This window comes from Geotrypetes seraphini, chromosome 13, assembly GCF_902459505.1.
Source record: "Geotrypetes seraphini chromosome 13, aGeoSer1.1, whole genome shotgun sequence".
NCBI lineage: Eukaryota > Metazoa > Chordata > Amphibia > Gymnophiona > Dermophiidae > Geotrypetes > Geotrypetes seraphini.
In genome coordinates this window covers 36,775,479-36,790,662 of record NC_047096.1, presented here as the reverse complement: position 1 = coordinate 36,790,662, position 15,184 = coordinate 36,775,479, and the positions used below count along the sequence as shown (strand labels likewise).

At 45.4% G+C, this 15,184-nt stretch overlaps 2 protein-coding genes across 2 annotated transcripts; one reads left to right on the top strand and one right to left on the bottom strand.

The window, feature by feature from the left end:
* Positions 1-2,974: 2,974 nt before the first annotated feature.
* LOC117347138 (collagen alpha-2(I) chain-like) lies at positions 2,975-8,451 on the bottom strand. Its single transcript, XM_033917568.1, has 2 exons — positions 7,269-8,451; positions 2,975-3,693 (listed from the first exon to the last, which is right to left on the bottom strand). The coding sequence occupies exons 1-2, from the start codon at positions 8,239-8,241 to the stop codon at positions 3,119-3,121; spliced, it is 1,548 nt and encodes a 515-aa protein (XP_033773459.1). The 5' UTR covers positions 8,242-8,451; the 3' UTR covers positions 2,975-3,118.
* A 2,016-nt stretch (positions 8,452-10,467) lies between these two features.
* BSX (brain specific homeobox) lies at positions 10,468-14,781 on the top strand. The gene is made up of 3 exons (XM_033917826.1): positions 10,468-10,720; positions 13,591-13,781; positions 14,539-14,781. The coding sequence occupies exons 1-3, from the start codon at positions 10,468-10,470 to the stop codon at positions 14,779-14,781; spliced, it is 687 nt and encodes a 228-aa protein (XP_033773717.1).
* The last annotated feature ends 403 nt before the right edge of the window (positions 14,782-15,184 follow it).

Genomic DNA, 15,184 nt, shown 5'->3' with positions numbered 1-15,184 from the left:
GAGGCATGCAACCTATAACCCCTTGCCATCATGCCCTGTTTCCCCTTGCCCAACCAATCCATTCCCAGCCTCCTGGTGGGAAACCAAGTCCCTCCTTTCTACCTCCAACCCCCCACTCTTACCCAACTACCTCCCCCATGCCCCTGCAAACTGTCCCAGCAGGGGTGACTACTTGGGCCATCCAGCCCATTGTTATAGTCACCCATCAAGACTAGCTCTTGGGCTCTTTTTTCAAAATTCGATTATTCATCTGTAAACCAACATGTTTGTAAAAGTCTTGTCTGTCATATTCTGTGCATGTTATTGTTGTAATACCGCCTAAATATAGGCGGTTGATAAAAAGTTTCAAATAAATAAGTTATCCCCTTCAGGGAAGATGTAGTTTTGTTTATCATATGGAGTTTTGACCTTATAGAGCTACTGTTATGTTTTGTAAGTTGGAGGTGCCACTATAAGTGTTTTAGTTATATTTATGATTTGAACTGCTAGGTTTTATTGCATTAAGTTATGAATGCATTATTATTTTATTGTTTATTTTTGTATATTAATATGATTTGGTTTTGTGTTCATTGTAGCATTTATTTCCCCTGATGCAGCCAACAGGTGAAATGTGGCCACAGAGCAACGTGTTGTACCTGGGAGCTTTTAAAAGAAACAATAAAAACCATTTCTCATTAAGGTCTGCTTTTATGTGTCTTCCATCTAGGATTGGCTATAGACAGCTTTCACAGTCCCTGAAAGAAGAGGAAGTCACAGTCAGTCTACAATAGTGACACCTAGTGGCTGGATTTATGCTTCAAGAGTTCAAGGAATTCTGGTGCATGCCCCCAGCAGACAGCTGCTGTTGCAAAGCCTGGGCTAAAGTAATTTAGGACTGTAGATAAAATATAAGAAAAATATTTGGGCTCATGGTGCTGCATCCTAGTCTGAGTTATGATTGAGCTGGACAATCAAATAAAGAGAACAAAATTGCTGGATGAAAATTAACAGCCCTAGACAGCAATCAAAATTGATGTCTTCTCTCCCTCTCCTCCTGTGCGCATCCTCCACACCTGGATCCAAAACCTTTCCCACCCTGACAGTGAGCTGAGTGCCTATGAAGGTCTGAATTTTTATAAAATAATTTTTGGGTCACACTCAGTGAAGATACCATTTGTTCTTTAACATTTTACACAGATATGTGTACTGAATCTATTGCACAATATTTCTGAATATCATTAGCTTCATAGCATAGCATAGTAGCAATTTCATTTGAAAATTTGCCATGGTCACAAAATTTTTGTGCAATATTATCTGATTTTAAAAAATGTCAAAACAAAAGGCAGAAAACAGCCTGCAAAGATATTTTTATGGACTGATTTTCACAGAATTCAGACCTAATGAAGTGCTTTGTATGATATTATATTACAGCATGCTGGACTACACATGAAGTTTTACTATTTCTGAAATATTATGGAAAATAGCATCTTGAAAATAAATCCTAAATAGTGTGCATTTTGCTAAAAAAAAAAAAAAAAATGTCCTACTTAGGAATTTTGTCCAGAAAATGCCATTTGAAAAAGGTTTTGCTCAGGAATACATCAAGTTTATAATATGGTATTTGGCTCATGGTTTTTAGTTTTGATGTTTTGTTTGCACAATGATGTTAACACAGGCATAGTAATTTTCCAAAAATTTCTCAGTTTAATACATCTACCCTGTAATATGAATAAGAAGAAAACCAGAAAATGTGCAGGGTTAAAAATCAAAGAAATAACCTTGCTACATCACATGTACTCACTGAAGATATACTATTAACTTCAGAGAGTTAGTAATGACCTTTCAAAAGTCTTTTCTAGTACTCATTATATGAGGAGACATTCTTTTAGCTAGCCCTCAGTAAAACAGTGAGGTCATGCACCATACGTTATACTAAAACCAAGTATACACTAAAAACACTAACAGCGGAAGCTGGAAAGGCCCGCTTTCTTGTTAACATCAATCTACCCATCAAACCCTTAAACACATCCCCAAAGAAGACACGTAAACTTGCGTGGAGAAAACCTGGCCGCAGCCCTGTTTATTGTAAATTAACATATTTAAATAACATTTAAATATAAATAACATTACAAAACAACTTTAAATAACCATTTTCTATTAACCTTCACAATGGTATCACCATTGCGACCCAGATCCCGAGCTACTGCACAGATGTAAATGGCCCCCGACCCTGCCATCTAAGCAAGGGTCCGAGGGGTGGCATGTCCCCACATGCCCCATTGTCCAAGATCATCAAACCAACCAGGCACGGCTCCCAACCGGCCCACCGCTCATCTCCATGATGAGACCAGCCGCCAGTAGCTCGGGATACCGCTAACCAGAGTAAACTCCCATCCCAGAAACTAACGGGCGGGAGGGCGGGAAAGTTGTCTCGGAGGACCGGAAACCGTTAAGGTCCTCCGAGACCCTCTTAAACCACCCTCCACCCCCCGCCCCCACCGACGGCCGCGACGACCACCAATCACAATTCCCCCCATCGGGACAGCCTCTACCCCTACCCTTCTTCTTTACCTAACCCCCCCCCCTTTTTCCTAAAACCTGCCCGACGGACGGCCCCGCAGGCCTTCCAGCTCCGCGTTAGAGCCGTCCATCGAGACAGGCTCTCGGACTTTTTATAACAGCGGAAGCTGGAAAGGCCCGCTTTCTTGTTAACATCAATCTACCCATCAAACCCTTAAACACATCCCCAAAGAAGACACGTAAACTTGCGTGGAGAAAACCTGGCCGCAGCCCTGTTTATTGTAAATTAACATATTTAAATAACATTTAAATATAAATAACATTACAAAACAACTTTAAATAACCATTTTCTATTAACCTTCACAATGGTATCACCATTGCGACCCAGATCCCGAGCTACTGCACAGATGTAAATGGCCCCCGACCCTGCCATCTAAGCAAGGGTCCGAGGGGTGGCATGTCCCCACATGCCCCATTGTCCAAGATCATCAAACCAACCAGGCACGGCTCCCAACCGGCCCACCGCTCATCTCCATGATGAGACCAGCCGCCAGTAGCTCGGGATACCGCCACAAGCCTGTAACCCGTTACAGGCTCCCCCCAATAAACAGAGCTGCAATCAAGAGTCCAACACACGCTCACAGCAGGTAGCAAAGTCATCGAGTAAGAGGTCCCACCCAATATCCGAAAGATGTACCTGATCCCGGAAGAACAAACCTGAACAACTAACATCCACCCAGGAGTGTCTAATCTGAACCCCACCCCGAGCTTCCACCCAACGACCAATTTGCCTGTTCACTTTAGTAAGTCCCCGAGTCCACCGTCTAGACACCAACCGCTTCGGCCGCGGAATAATGTCTGACCAGACAAGCCGTGCACTCGGGAACCAACCCTGAACCACCCCCAGATCACCTATTACCATATCTATCAAATGCTTCCCACTAATCGCGTCCACATCGTTGCCTCCGAGATGGAAGAGCAACAGATCGGGACACCGAGCACGATGCCGCAGGTCCTCCAGTAGGGGGAGCAGCTGGTGCCAACGCATCCCGCGCTGACCCCACCAGGAGACGTAGACTCCACGATGATGGAGCCCCAGGTGCTGCCCGCCGGGCCGAATCACGGCGCGCTCCCCGGCCCAATGGACAAAGGAGTGCCCAACGATCCACACCGATAGGACACGCCGCGCCGCACCTGAAAAGCAAAACTCAACAGTCAAGTCCACGTCCTAAGACTTAAAAGGGCAGTAACAAGAAGTCAAGCAGAGCACCCGCCCAAACATCACGAAGCAAACATCTATACCCAGAACTCTATCCCCTGCCCTAGAACTAAAACCCCCTGCCAACCGACCAAGCCCAGGAGACCCCGTTAACCTGATCTACCGGACTGAACATTTACTTGCTGGGCAGCAATCGGGCGGATGTATCCACGATAAGCCCCTGAAGCCCATCTGCCCAATCGTTGAATGGCCCCATCGGGAACACCTGCCTCAAAAGCACTAGTGGCAGCTCCGATTCGAAAAGAGTGGGTGCCGAAGCGCGCCGGTTCGACACCACACCGTCCCAGTACCCGACGCAAGACCGTCAGAAACTGGTATCGAGTGAGACGGGCACCGTCCGCGTGCAGTAACAAAGCCAAGTCGGAGCTAGGTCGAATCGCCATGTAGGCTTCTAGCGACTGGACCGGGCATGAAGCACAGCCCACCACTCGGCGCAGGACCAGAGTGCGCCCCCTGCCCAGCTGATCCGACTTAGACCGGGCAATAAACAAACTCACTGCATCTCCAGACAAGCGAACCTGACTAAACAAGAGACCTCGCAAGCCAAGGACATCCGCCGGGTGTACCAGCAACTCACCCACCCGCAGCGCCCCAAAGAAAGCCAAGGAGAAGGCCACTCGAAACAGACAAGCCTCAAAACTAGAACTTGCTACCACCGGCAATACTGCTAAGATACGGGACAATAAGGCGTGTGTGATGGGTAGCCGGGTATCCGGCATCCGCGGAGCCACGCGATCCCAGGCCGCCAACATCCTACGGGGCAAAAACCCGGCAGATGGGCAGGACCACCCAAAGGCCCTGCAAAAGTATGCAAAGCCCGCCAAGTGACCCGCTGCCGCACTCCGGGAGCAACCTTCCCGTTGAGATTCCGCTAAGAAGTCCGCTAGCAGGACCTCCGAAACAGGACCGGGGACCCAACCCCGCGTACGTAGAAATCGACAAACCGTCACAAAACCCCGGTTGTATCGAATCCAAGTGGCAGGCGCTACCGATCGCTGCAACAAGCTCCAGATCCGTTCACCAACAAGCCCCATAAATGCTCCGGCATCGGCGACCCCTCCTCCTTCGCTGAAGGCGCCAACTGGCGGAACTGCAAAAATTGAAATCGAGAAAGTGTATCAGCAAGTCTGTTCTGAACCCCGGGCACATGGCGAGCCCGGACAAATAGATTAAGGCGCAAACAACGCAAGACCAGCTCCCGCATTACTCTATTCACCTGTAAGCATTTTGCAGCCTGCCTATTCACTACTTCGACCACCCCCATGTTGTCACACCAGAAAACCACTCTCCGATTCCGCAACTTCTCCGGCCACAACTCACAGGCGACTAACAAGGGGAACAGCTCTAACAGGGTCACATTACGTGTTAAACCAGCCTTCCGCCAACTATCAGGCCAAGCAGCCGCGCACCAGTCCCCCTGACAGTAGAGTCCGAAGCCTACACCCCCCGCCGCATCCGACTGCAGCTCCAGATCCACGCTGGAGATATCCGGGAACTGAATGGGAAGCGATCCATTAAAACGAGCCAAGAAGAGAGACCACATATGCAGATCCGCCCGAATCCCCGCTGAAATCCTAACAAAGTGTCTACGATCCCGAACACCTGACGTCGCCGCCGCTAAACGACGGGAAAAAGCCCTACCCATAGGCAGTACCCGACAGGCAAAGTTAAGGGACCCCAACAAAGACTGCACGACTCGCAGAGTAGATTTTTGGGTACCCCGCACCAAAGAAATCAAGGTCAACAACTGTTGCACCTTACCGTGGGGCAGCCTAGTCACCATTGCAACCGTATCAATCTCGATCCCCAAGAAGGTGAGGCAAGTAGTGGGCCCTTCCGACTTTTCGGCAGACAACGGCACTCCGAATTCGGCGGCCATCGACTCGAAGGTTAATTTCAAAAGACCACAATCGCCTGAGCTCGCTTCCCCAACGAACAGAAAATCATCTAGATAATGAACCACCGAGTCTCTCCCCGCGCGTCGAACTGTAACCCAGTGTAGAAAGGAGCTGAACAACTCAAAAAACGCGCAGGAGATGGAACAACCCATCGGCAGGCAGCGGTCAAAATAAAAGGCACCCTCAAACCTAAAGCCCAGCAACGGATAGGAGGATGGATGAACCGGCAATAACCGAAAGGCCGACTCAATGTCCACCTTCGCCAGCAAAGCTCCGCTGCCCGCGATACTCACCAAACGCAAAGCACTGTCGAAGGATGCGTAGCGAACCGAACAGAGATCACGAGGAATACCGTCATTCACCGAACGGCCCACGGGCCTGGACAAGTTGTGTATCAGGCGAAATTTCCCAGGTTCTTTCTTAGGAATAATTGCCAAAGGGGACAACACCATCACAGGGAATGGACGGACCTGAAAGGGACCCGCAACCCGTGCAAGAGCAAGTTCCTCACTCAACTTACGCTGAACCTCCCCCCGCAACATAGAAATCGACGAAGCATTGGAAGCCTGCACATTAGACAAGGGAAGAGAACAGGGAATAACGAAACCGTCGCTAAATCCCCCCGCCAACACCTCAGCCGCCTGTTTATCCCCGTAAAGGTCCAACCAAGGTCTCATGGCACCCACCCGGACCGGAGTGGGCAGCCCCTGCACCCTGACCTCACTTGGGTGGAGCAAGGGGGGGCCCAGCTCCTTTTTTGGGGCACTTAAGAGCCGAGTGTCCCTGGCCACATATGGAGCAGGCATGCCGGAAGCGACAGTCTGTAAAGGAACAGGAGGATTTGTTGAACTGCCAGCAGAGGCCCGGCCCCCCACCGGCCCCCGGGCCTCCCGTGGGACGAAAGGAACGACCTCCCCCCGCTACCGGAAACCCCGCCTTACCAGCAACGCTCAGGCCAGACCCTCCAGGTTTTGCCATATGGGTGAGCCATAGATTAATGTCCTGAGTACCCCAAGACATGTGCCTGTTCTCTTCCATCTTGTCACGGAAGGCCTCATCATAATTTAGCCAGGCCCAACCCCCGAACCTCTGATAACCATCAAGAATTGAATCCGCGTAAGCTAACAACAGGCCGTAGTCCTGAGGACGCTCGCGGCCCCAAACACTGGCTAACCGAAGAAACGCGCGCGACCAATTCACAATATTCCGGGACACAACACTCCCTTTAGGCTTCCCCCCCTCCTTCTTACTCTTTTTCTTCCGACCTCGTACCCGGCCTTCCAAAAGCCGGAAAACGTCCACACACGAACGCTTCTTAATCTTGCGGCGAAGAGACCGCGGAACCTTCTCCCACAGCTCCGACAACGCCACAAGGGCCGGGGCCCCCCGATCAGCACCCTCCCGCACTGAGCTCGCACCCGTCCCCCTCCGAGGTGAATCAGACGAGGAAGAGGACGTCGAAGAAGAAGAGGATGATACAGTAGATGAAGATGAAGAAGAAGAATCCCTACCCTTACGACCTTTTCTACCCTTGCCCTTACCCTTCTTTCGCCTACCCTTACCAAGAACCCCAGCCGCTAAGGCCATGTTACCCGTGTTCTGTTCACCAGTCGGTCTTCCTTCACCACCTGCCGCTCCAGGAGTGGCGCCCTCCGCAGCTACCACCATAGCAGGACTCCGACGTGTCGCCCGATCTGGCTCCACGATACCAAGTCGCCGTGCAGCATCCGATTCTTCGGCAGGCACTCCTGACGCAGAAGTCCCAGCAACGCACTCCCGATCAGCAGCCGAAGCCTGGGGGAAAAAATCAAGACAGGGGCCAGCAACCTGCACAGCAGAAGAAGAAGTTAACCCAGAGGGCCAGACCCCCACCCGCTGATCCCTCAACCCGTCACCCCCGGGAGGGGTACTCCCCGCGGGAAAACCCAAGCTCCAAGGAGGAGGCGGGACAGCCCCGTGGTAAGGAGGAGGAACCATGGCCCAGGGATTAGGACCCCAGGGAGACCCCCAAGGACCCGGTGGCCACGACGACCACCAGCTCGCCGTGCTTCCTGGCATCCCGTGACCCAATCCCGATGTAGGGGGCAAGGCACCGGCCCCCGACGGACCGCCCTCTAGGACTCCACCCCCTTCCAAGGCAGGAGCTACATTGTCCCGGCTACCACTCCCGGACCCCTCACCCACATTCGCCACCCCCGCCTGAGGCAAACCAACTAAAAGGCCCCCCGCCGCCGACTCCCTCACTGTCCGAGCAGCAGCACCAGAGAAGAGCCCAGACAGCCCATCAGCAGCCTGCAGAGCACTGCGGCTCCTCCCCCTTCCTCCCTGCAGCCTCCCACGGCCCCTGCGGGCCGACCCCGCGCCACCTCTCCTAAGCAATGTCTCTCCTCCGACCTCCAGCGCTATCGCAGTTCGGGCAGCCGAACGCGAGCGTCTGGGAGGCAAGGATCGACACTCCCCCGCAGAGGCACTCACCGGGTCCCGCTCGTCCTCATCAAATGAGTCGCCGGCGACCAGGGACAACTCAGCCGGATCCGCTGCAACCGAGGTGGGCACACGCGCCATGGCAGTTCGTTTAAGATTTTGTTTTGTTTTTTTTTTTTTTTTTTGATATAGTAGTAGGCGTAGCTACCCCCGCCACGCGCCGCCGATCCGAATCCGCAACCGCCCGAGGGACCGACACGAACCGCAGCCACGTGGCAGCCCGAGAAGCCGCGATGCACCGTGCAAAAGTTGTCTCGGAGGACCGGAAACCGTTAAGGTCCTCCGAGACCCTCTTAAACCACCCTCCACCCCCCGCCCCCACCGACGGCCGCGACGACCACCAATCACAATTCCCCCCATCGGGACAGCCTCTACCCCTACCCTTCTTCTTTACCTAACCCCCCCCCCTTTTTCCTAAAACCTGCCCGACGGACGGCCCCGCAGGCCTTCCAGCTCCGCGTTAGAGCCGTCCATCGAGACAGGCTCTCGGACTTTTTATTCTTGCAGTGCCCTCCTACCAGCACAAGCAGCCACAATAATCTGTTACTATACTTGATGTATACCCTATAATTTGTATATCTTCCATAGCATTTAGGATTACCAACTAAACAAGCACTGATTGTAACCCTTACAAGCTGCAGTTGGTCATTCATAGCCTATATGATCTCTTTCTATATGTCTGTCTGTCTCTTTCCCTCTCTTTATAGCTCATCTATCTACAGTATGTATCTATCTATATGCAGATAGATAAAGGGATACACAGTGTTATGCATGCAATTTTGCAGTCTATAATTTTCCATTTTGAATTTATACAAAGGTACACAAACACAGTGTTGAAGCACAGAGGTTACAGAATAACAGAGTTGGAATAGTGTTTTGAAACTGTTATATTTGAGTTTTAAATTCATTTTTTAAAAAAACCTCCTGATTAATATATCTATTCTTTTCAAGGCTTTACATCCATTTACAATTTACCAGCTCATACATATGGAAGACATGGCCTGCACTTCCTAGAGAACTGTACTTTTAGGACTAATTGATTCTGGTAATTAATTTGTTCTACCTGCTAGATCAGATGAAAATCTTGTCAGTGCGCCCAAGGATTAGCACTTGCCTCTCTAACATCCTCCCTAATTATCTAATAGCATGGGTTGCGAGAATTCTGGCTCTATTAAAACACTTTTACTATTAACAGGAGTGATTGGAATTGTGATGACAACTCGATCTCGACAAATTAGAGCCTAAAATCAGGAGATGGATGAGAAGTACCTTTTTTTAATTTCCATGAGTTTAACATCAATAATTAGAGCAATTTTGTGAGATGCGAGCTGAAATTATCGCTGCTATGATGTAGTGTATCACCCTAATTCTGGAAAATTGACTCTGGGGAAATAAATGTTACAGATTAGAAAAGACAAACATAAAAGCCAGAAAGATAATAACAAGGGTTAGGCATAAAATTAAAGGCGAATGACTCGGAAAACATAATAGCAGGATGATATGGCAATGATGAAGCGGAACTTAAGAGCTACAATTTTCAGGTTTTAAAGAAATAAAATCGAGAAAAAGAAAATGTAAGCATTTTTATTCAAGCCAGGCTAATGCAGGTTCGAACCTGTAAACATTCATTTATCTATACAATCTATATACTATCTAAGCCATTGTTTATTGCAATAAATATAAAATAATATATGTTATGATAAACCATTCCTTTATCACGCACACCAAAATAAAAGAGGATTACATCTGGCTCTCCATGCATTCTCCTCCAGTGCACCACTAACTGTTTATAGTTAGCTAAATGCTAAACCGGCAGTTTAGAAGTCTTGTTAGATCACACTTAATGGCTGAACTACTTTTAGCACTAGTTTCAGTATCACTAACCTACAAAGCCGAAGGTCGGTTTAAATTAAACATTGGAGACCTTCGGCTATGTTTGCATTCAACTCTGCCAATGAAATAGATATTAATTTGGTTTTGCATAGGCCTCCATACAATTTATGTTCAATTTCAGCACCTTGGCCAGCGCTCCTCCCAGCCTGTCTCACCATTAATGCCCTAAGTATTGAAGCCAGTTCCCCCGCCCTGCTGCTTTACCATTGGCTGAATAAAGGTCTCTTTCATCCACCCGAAGGAACAAATCTGCTTCCCCAGAATCAAACCCCACCTTCATTTTATCAACTGCTTCTCCAAAATTGAGGTTTTCCAGTAGCACGGGGGGAAAGGGGCCGACTAATTGTTTCATTTTAGCCCATTATAGAAGTTTTAAGAAAACCGCACTCTAGCATATCACACATTTGCGGGACAATGAATCTCAGCTTTACCCCTCCAATGTCTGCCCCAAGGCCAACATCATTTTTTATTGAGGATATTTTACTGCATAAACCGAAACCTTTAAGAGAAACTCCGCCAGCCCATTTTACCACTTCGTTTGCATCCAGGGTTCCCATTCTGGAGTATGCATATCCGTTAATGCCAACACCTACAATCCTGACTCCTCATCCTCACCATCCTCTTCATAAGCCAGAGCACCACCATCCTTATTTTCTCACTACGTCTGGTAAGTAATTTTCTATTCTGCCAATGATGATGATTAAAATAAAATAAAATTTAAAAACACGAATACTGAACTAAATAATCTTTCTTTGGAAAAATGGTAAAAGAAGAGAAATGAGTAGACAATGTTGGGTAGGAAAACATATAGCAACGTTTTCCAATTATATGAGACCCGTCAGGAATAAAATACCTACATATAAATGTGGTACTTTTTCACTTGCTCCACGCTCAAAGCATGTCTGAATAAACGGGGCTATAGCTAACATGGACTATAATGACATTAGAGCATGACCTAAATATAATCTTCAAATGATACTGTTCAGCTTTCCTGAAATGCTAAACTCTGTCGCTGCATTATATTCATATATAAAACAGAAAACGACAACAGACTCACTATGCAAAGAAAATGGCAAATGGAAATGGATTTTATAGCGGAAATACATTTGCTGCTTAGGATTCAGATGTTTGCAGCATTTGATAAAGCAAATAAAGCTCTGGCAAATAATGTTCCTTAAAGCTGATGTGATAGTGTCTGGATTAAAAATCTGATTTATTATACACATGATATTTACTAGTGTATTTGAATGGAAATTATTTCTAATGGCGTTTGCATCGACCTTCATCGCAATTTATTTGTATCAAATATGTTGTTATTAAGATTTTTTTTAAATATTAGGACAAAATTGTTCACTATTCGGTTGTCTATGGAAGGAAGACTTTTTTGAGGGGAAGGAAGTACATTTATATTATGCAACAAGTCACTTTTTGAAGGTATATTCTGTACCTAAGATGTCCTTTAGAGTCGGCAGTGAAAGCAACGGTTATGAACTCAAAATCTCACCAGAATTAGGATGATAAAAATTGCATTACTGATACCATTGTTTCTCTTCTATCCTCTTTGGAACCACAATAGATAGGTAGAGCTTTCACCCCAGAGATGGATGCATATAAGCTTCTGAAGCAAATGTAATTGTGGTGAGCTGTAGAATACTATTTAGACAAAGGGTTATATAAACCCAAATCAATCGCCAGTTGCAACAATCATGTTTAACGTAAAAAATAAAATAAAATAGTAATAATAATAATTAGCTAAAACAGGATTTGGGGCATTAAAAACTGGCTAATTAAACGATGATAATCTGGCTCCTGTTTTGTTTAATAAAGCTGATTCTTTTAAATTTATCAAATGATGTTTAACTGCAAATTACACTTGATTATTAAATTCCGAGAAAATCATAATCACATATTAACTTCTAAACTATATATTGTTGAAGTTAAATCGAATGGAAATTTGAATAGAAAAATGGAAAAATTCTTAGAAATGTTGCTTCTGCAGAGAGGTAGATTTGTTTTATACTGTATTGGAAGTTTAATATTTACAAGCATTTTAAAACTGATTCAAAAATAAAGCGATGCCACATTGTTTTCTTTCTTTCTTTCTTTCTTTCTTTTTTTTACAGAAGTCATTTTTTTTAATATTTTCTACTTTTTTTTGCTACACATTCTTTTAATCAGCAGTAGATAAAAATTCAGTGGGGTGTAGTTTTAGGAATGGTGAAAAGTTCTCAGCCCACCCAAGAAGAAAATGAGGTGGATATGGGTCAATCAATGATCTGAAACAATGTAAAAAAAAAAAAAAAAAAAACAATCAACAAACATTGAATATCGTTTCTGCAAATTGGCACTTAACAAAATAAGATAACACACTTTTCTGCTACAGTGGCAAAATAACGCTCGGAATTTAGGAAGTTGGATAGAACTTTTCAGCACCCCCTCATATGCATTGAAGTCCCATATCTATATCTTTGGGTGTTTAAGCCAAAACAAATATGAATTATTAGGGCTAAAAGTGGTCTGGGCTTTTTCCATCTGACAGAGTAGTGCAAATACTAAAGGGGAAAAATTATTTCTCTTGTCACTCTTTACATCTTTCAAATCATTCATTAAACTTGAATTTCTTGCTTTTGAACTAGCTGGTCGATGTATTTCCAGTTCCTACCCTCTTCACTATTATGAAGGACCCTTTAAAAATGTTTGCTTGGGGGGAAGGGAAAAGATTTTCTTCTTGTTATGTGTTATTTGCCTGTGCATGGAACGTTTTAAGAAAACATCTGTGTGCTTTAATTTTAGTGAACGTTTCTAAACCAGTAAGAAGACACAATTAATGACACTAAAGTCTTAAAAAAAAAGATTGGTTTCTATGTAACTAGCCTCAAGAAATAAGGATCAACAAAAAAGTTGTAAGTGATTTTTTTTTTTCACTGGACTAGCTTATCTGTAAGATTTCCGGGTGTGTTGTTAGTCTAATAAAAAGGTATCACCTAAAACTTTATTGTGGATCCCTTTTGCTACATATCCAAGTGGACTAACATAGCAACCACGGTTCTTTGTATCATCAAATAACTTATTATATACAACTAATGATTAAACTGTGAAAGGGAAAATATTTCTTTTGAAACATTCTTACATGTAAAACAGGGGTTAGAGAGAACTCTGTTTTATCACTTGGGATCTAGCTAGGTACTTCTTGGTTGTCCACTCTTGATGGACCTTCGCTCTGTCCCAGTATGGCAATTCTTATGTTCTTATGACATTGATGAAAAAGAAAAATCTTCCCTGACCCTGAAGCAGGGGTGAGAGGAAGAGACAGCTGAAACCAACGAATGAAATAATACGTGAAAAAAATTATGAATTTAATTTGTTGGTTTCAGCTGTCTCTTCCTCTCACCCGTTTCAGGGTCAGGGAATATTTTTATTTTTCATTATCTGGGTTTCTTCCCAGCTTCGGGTTTTTGGGGATTTCCTTATGACATTATTGCCAGTCCTAAATTGCCCTGCACGAGCTGTGATTCGTCTCGTCTCCTTTTCCCGCAGGTCTGCCCGTGCCTGCCCTCTTTCCGCATCACCCCGAACTCCCCGGGAAGCACTGTCGACGCCGCAAAGCCCGCACCGTTTTCTCGGACTCTCAGCTTTCGGGGCTGGAGAAGCGTTTCGAGCTGCAACGCTACTTGTCCACGCCCGAGAGAGTGGAACTCGCCACGGCGCTCAGTCTCTCCGAGACACAGGTAAGGTCCGACTCCCTGAGGGCAGTTGGCGAGATATAGGACTATTGGCGCTGTCCATCAACCATGATAATAATGGGACGTGCATTGGTTATTAGTAAAAGCATGAATAATTAAAAAAAAAAAAATCGTGTTGCATGCAAAAATTCTTATTTAAATCACAAACTTTGTCTAACCTGAGGTAAGTCACTTAACCTCCCCTTTTTACTAGTCTTAGCAACATTTTAGCTTTTAGGAATTTCAGAATTGGTGCCCACGACTCGTCCGTGGGTCCAGCCTCATTGGCTATAACGGCTTCATTGTCTTGCAAAGGAATCTTCAGACGAGACTTTGAGGTCGTGTTACTCTACCGCAGCAAAGTTATTTTTCTTTTGTTTTCTGCATTAGTTGCTTAAAAGCATTAAAAAGGCGCGTAAGGGAGATTTGAAACATGGGATCCTTTTCAAATTCGGAAGAGCAGTTCCTCTACTTAATAAGGATGCTGGGGTTTGCTTTCTTAGTTTGGGGAAAACTGCCGAGAAGATGCAAGGATCCCCTCATGGGAATCTGGAAATAATGATCTCGGTCTCGCTTTCTGGATCCTTTTCCACTCTCCCTTGTTATGCCCTACAATGTACGTCTTCCGATAAGTTGTTCATATCCACCTTATGTCCCTTTCTCCTCTTGTCGCACGGAAGCAAGAGAGAAATCGGTCTTAAATTCTCTTATCAGGTTTTCTGTCATCCATGTTCATGACCCTGGCATTTTCCTTGATTTTCAGGTAAAAACCTGGTTTCAAAACAGAAGAATGAAGCATAAAAAGCAATTGAGAAAAACACAAGATGACCCCAAAAATCCGTCCAGCGAAGGGTGTTTGGAGCACAGCTCCAGTGAAACGGAACTCAGTGAGAAATCGGACCCAGAAACAGCAAAAATCATCAGCCAGAATCCATTTCTAGCCGAAGAAACGGAAGACGATGTTGACATTATTGAAGAAGATATATCTGTTCGGCTCAACATTTAATATAAAAAAGACACTATTTTCCTCTAACCATGAAGAGACTATTTTTGTTGTTTGTTTGTTTTTCGGGGGGGGGGGGGTTTTTTTTTTTTTTTTTTTTAGTACTTCTGGAAAGAGCACAGTTCCGTTTCTTTGTCTTCAGAGTATATAAAAACTACAGGCAATTTCCATTACAAATTAAAATAATCTGTGAATTCATGCAACAGACCTGCCAGATGTCTTGCACTCTAAATCACTGTTCAGAGTCCAGATCAATAACCAAGACATATCAAGAACTTAGTCTCCTAATTCTGTACAGAGTTAAAGTAATGCTTTAATTCGCACCCACGCCAGCATCCATTAGCCAAACTAAACCTTGTAAACCTTCAGTTACGAAAGCAAAACATTTACTTTATATTTGGTTATT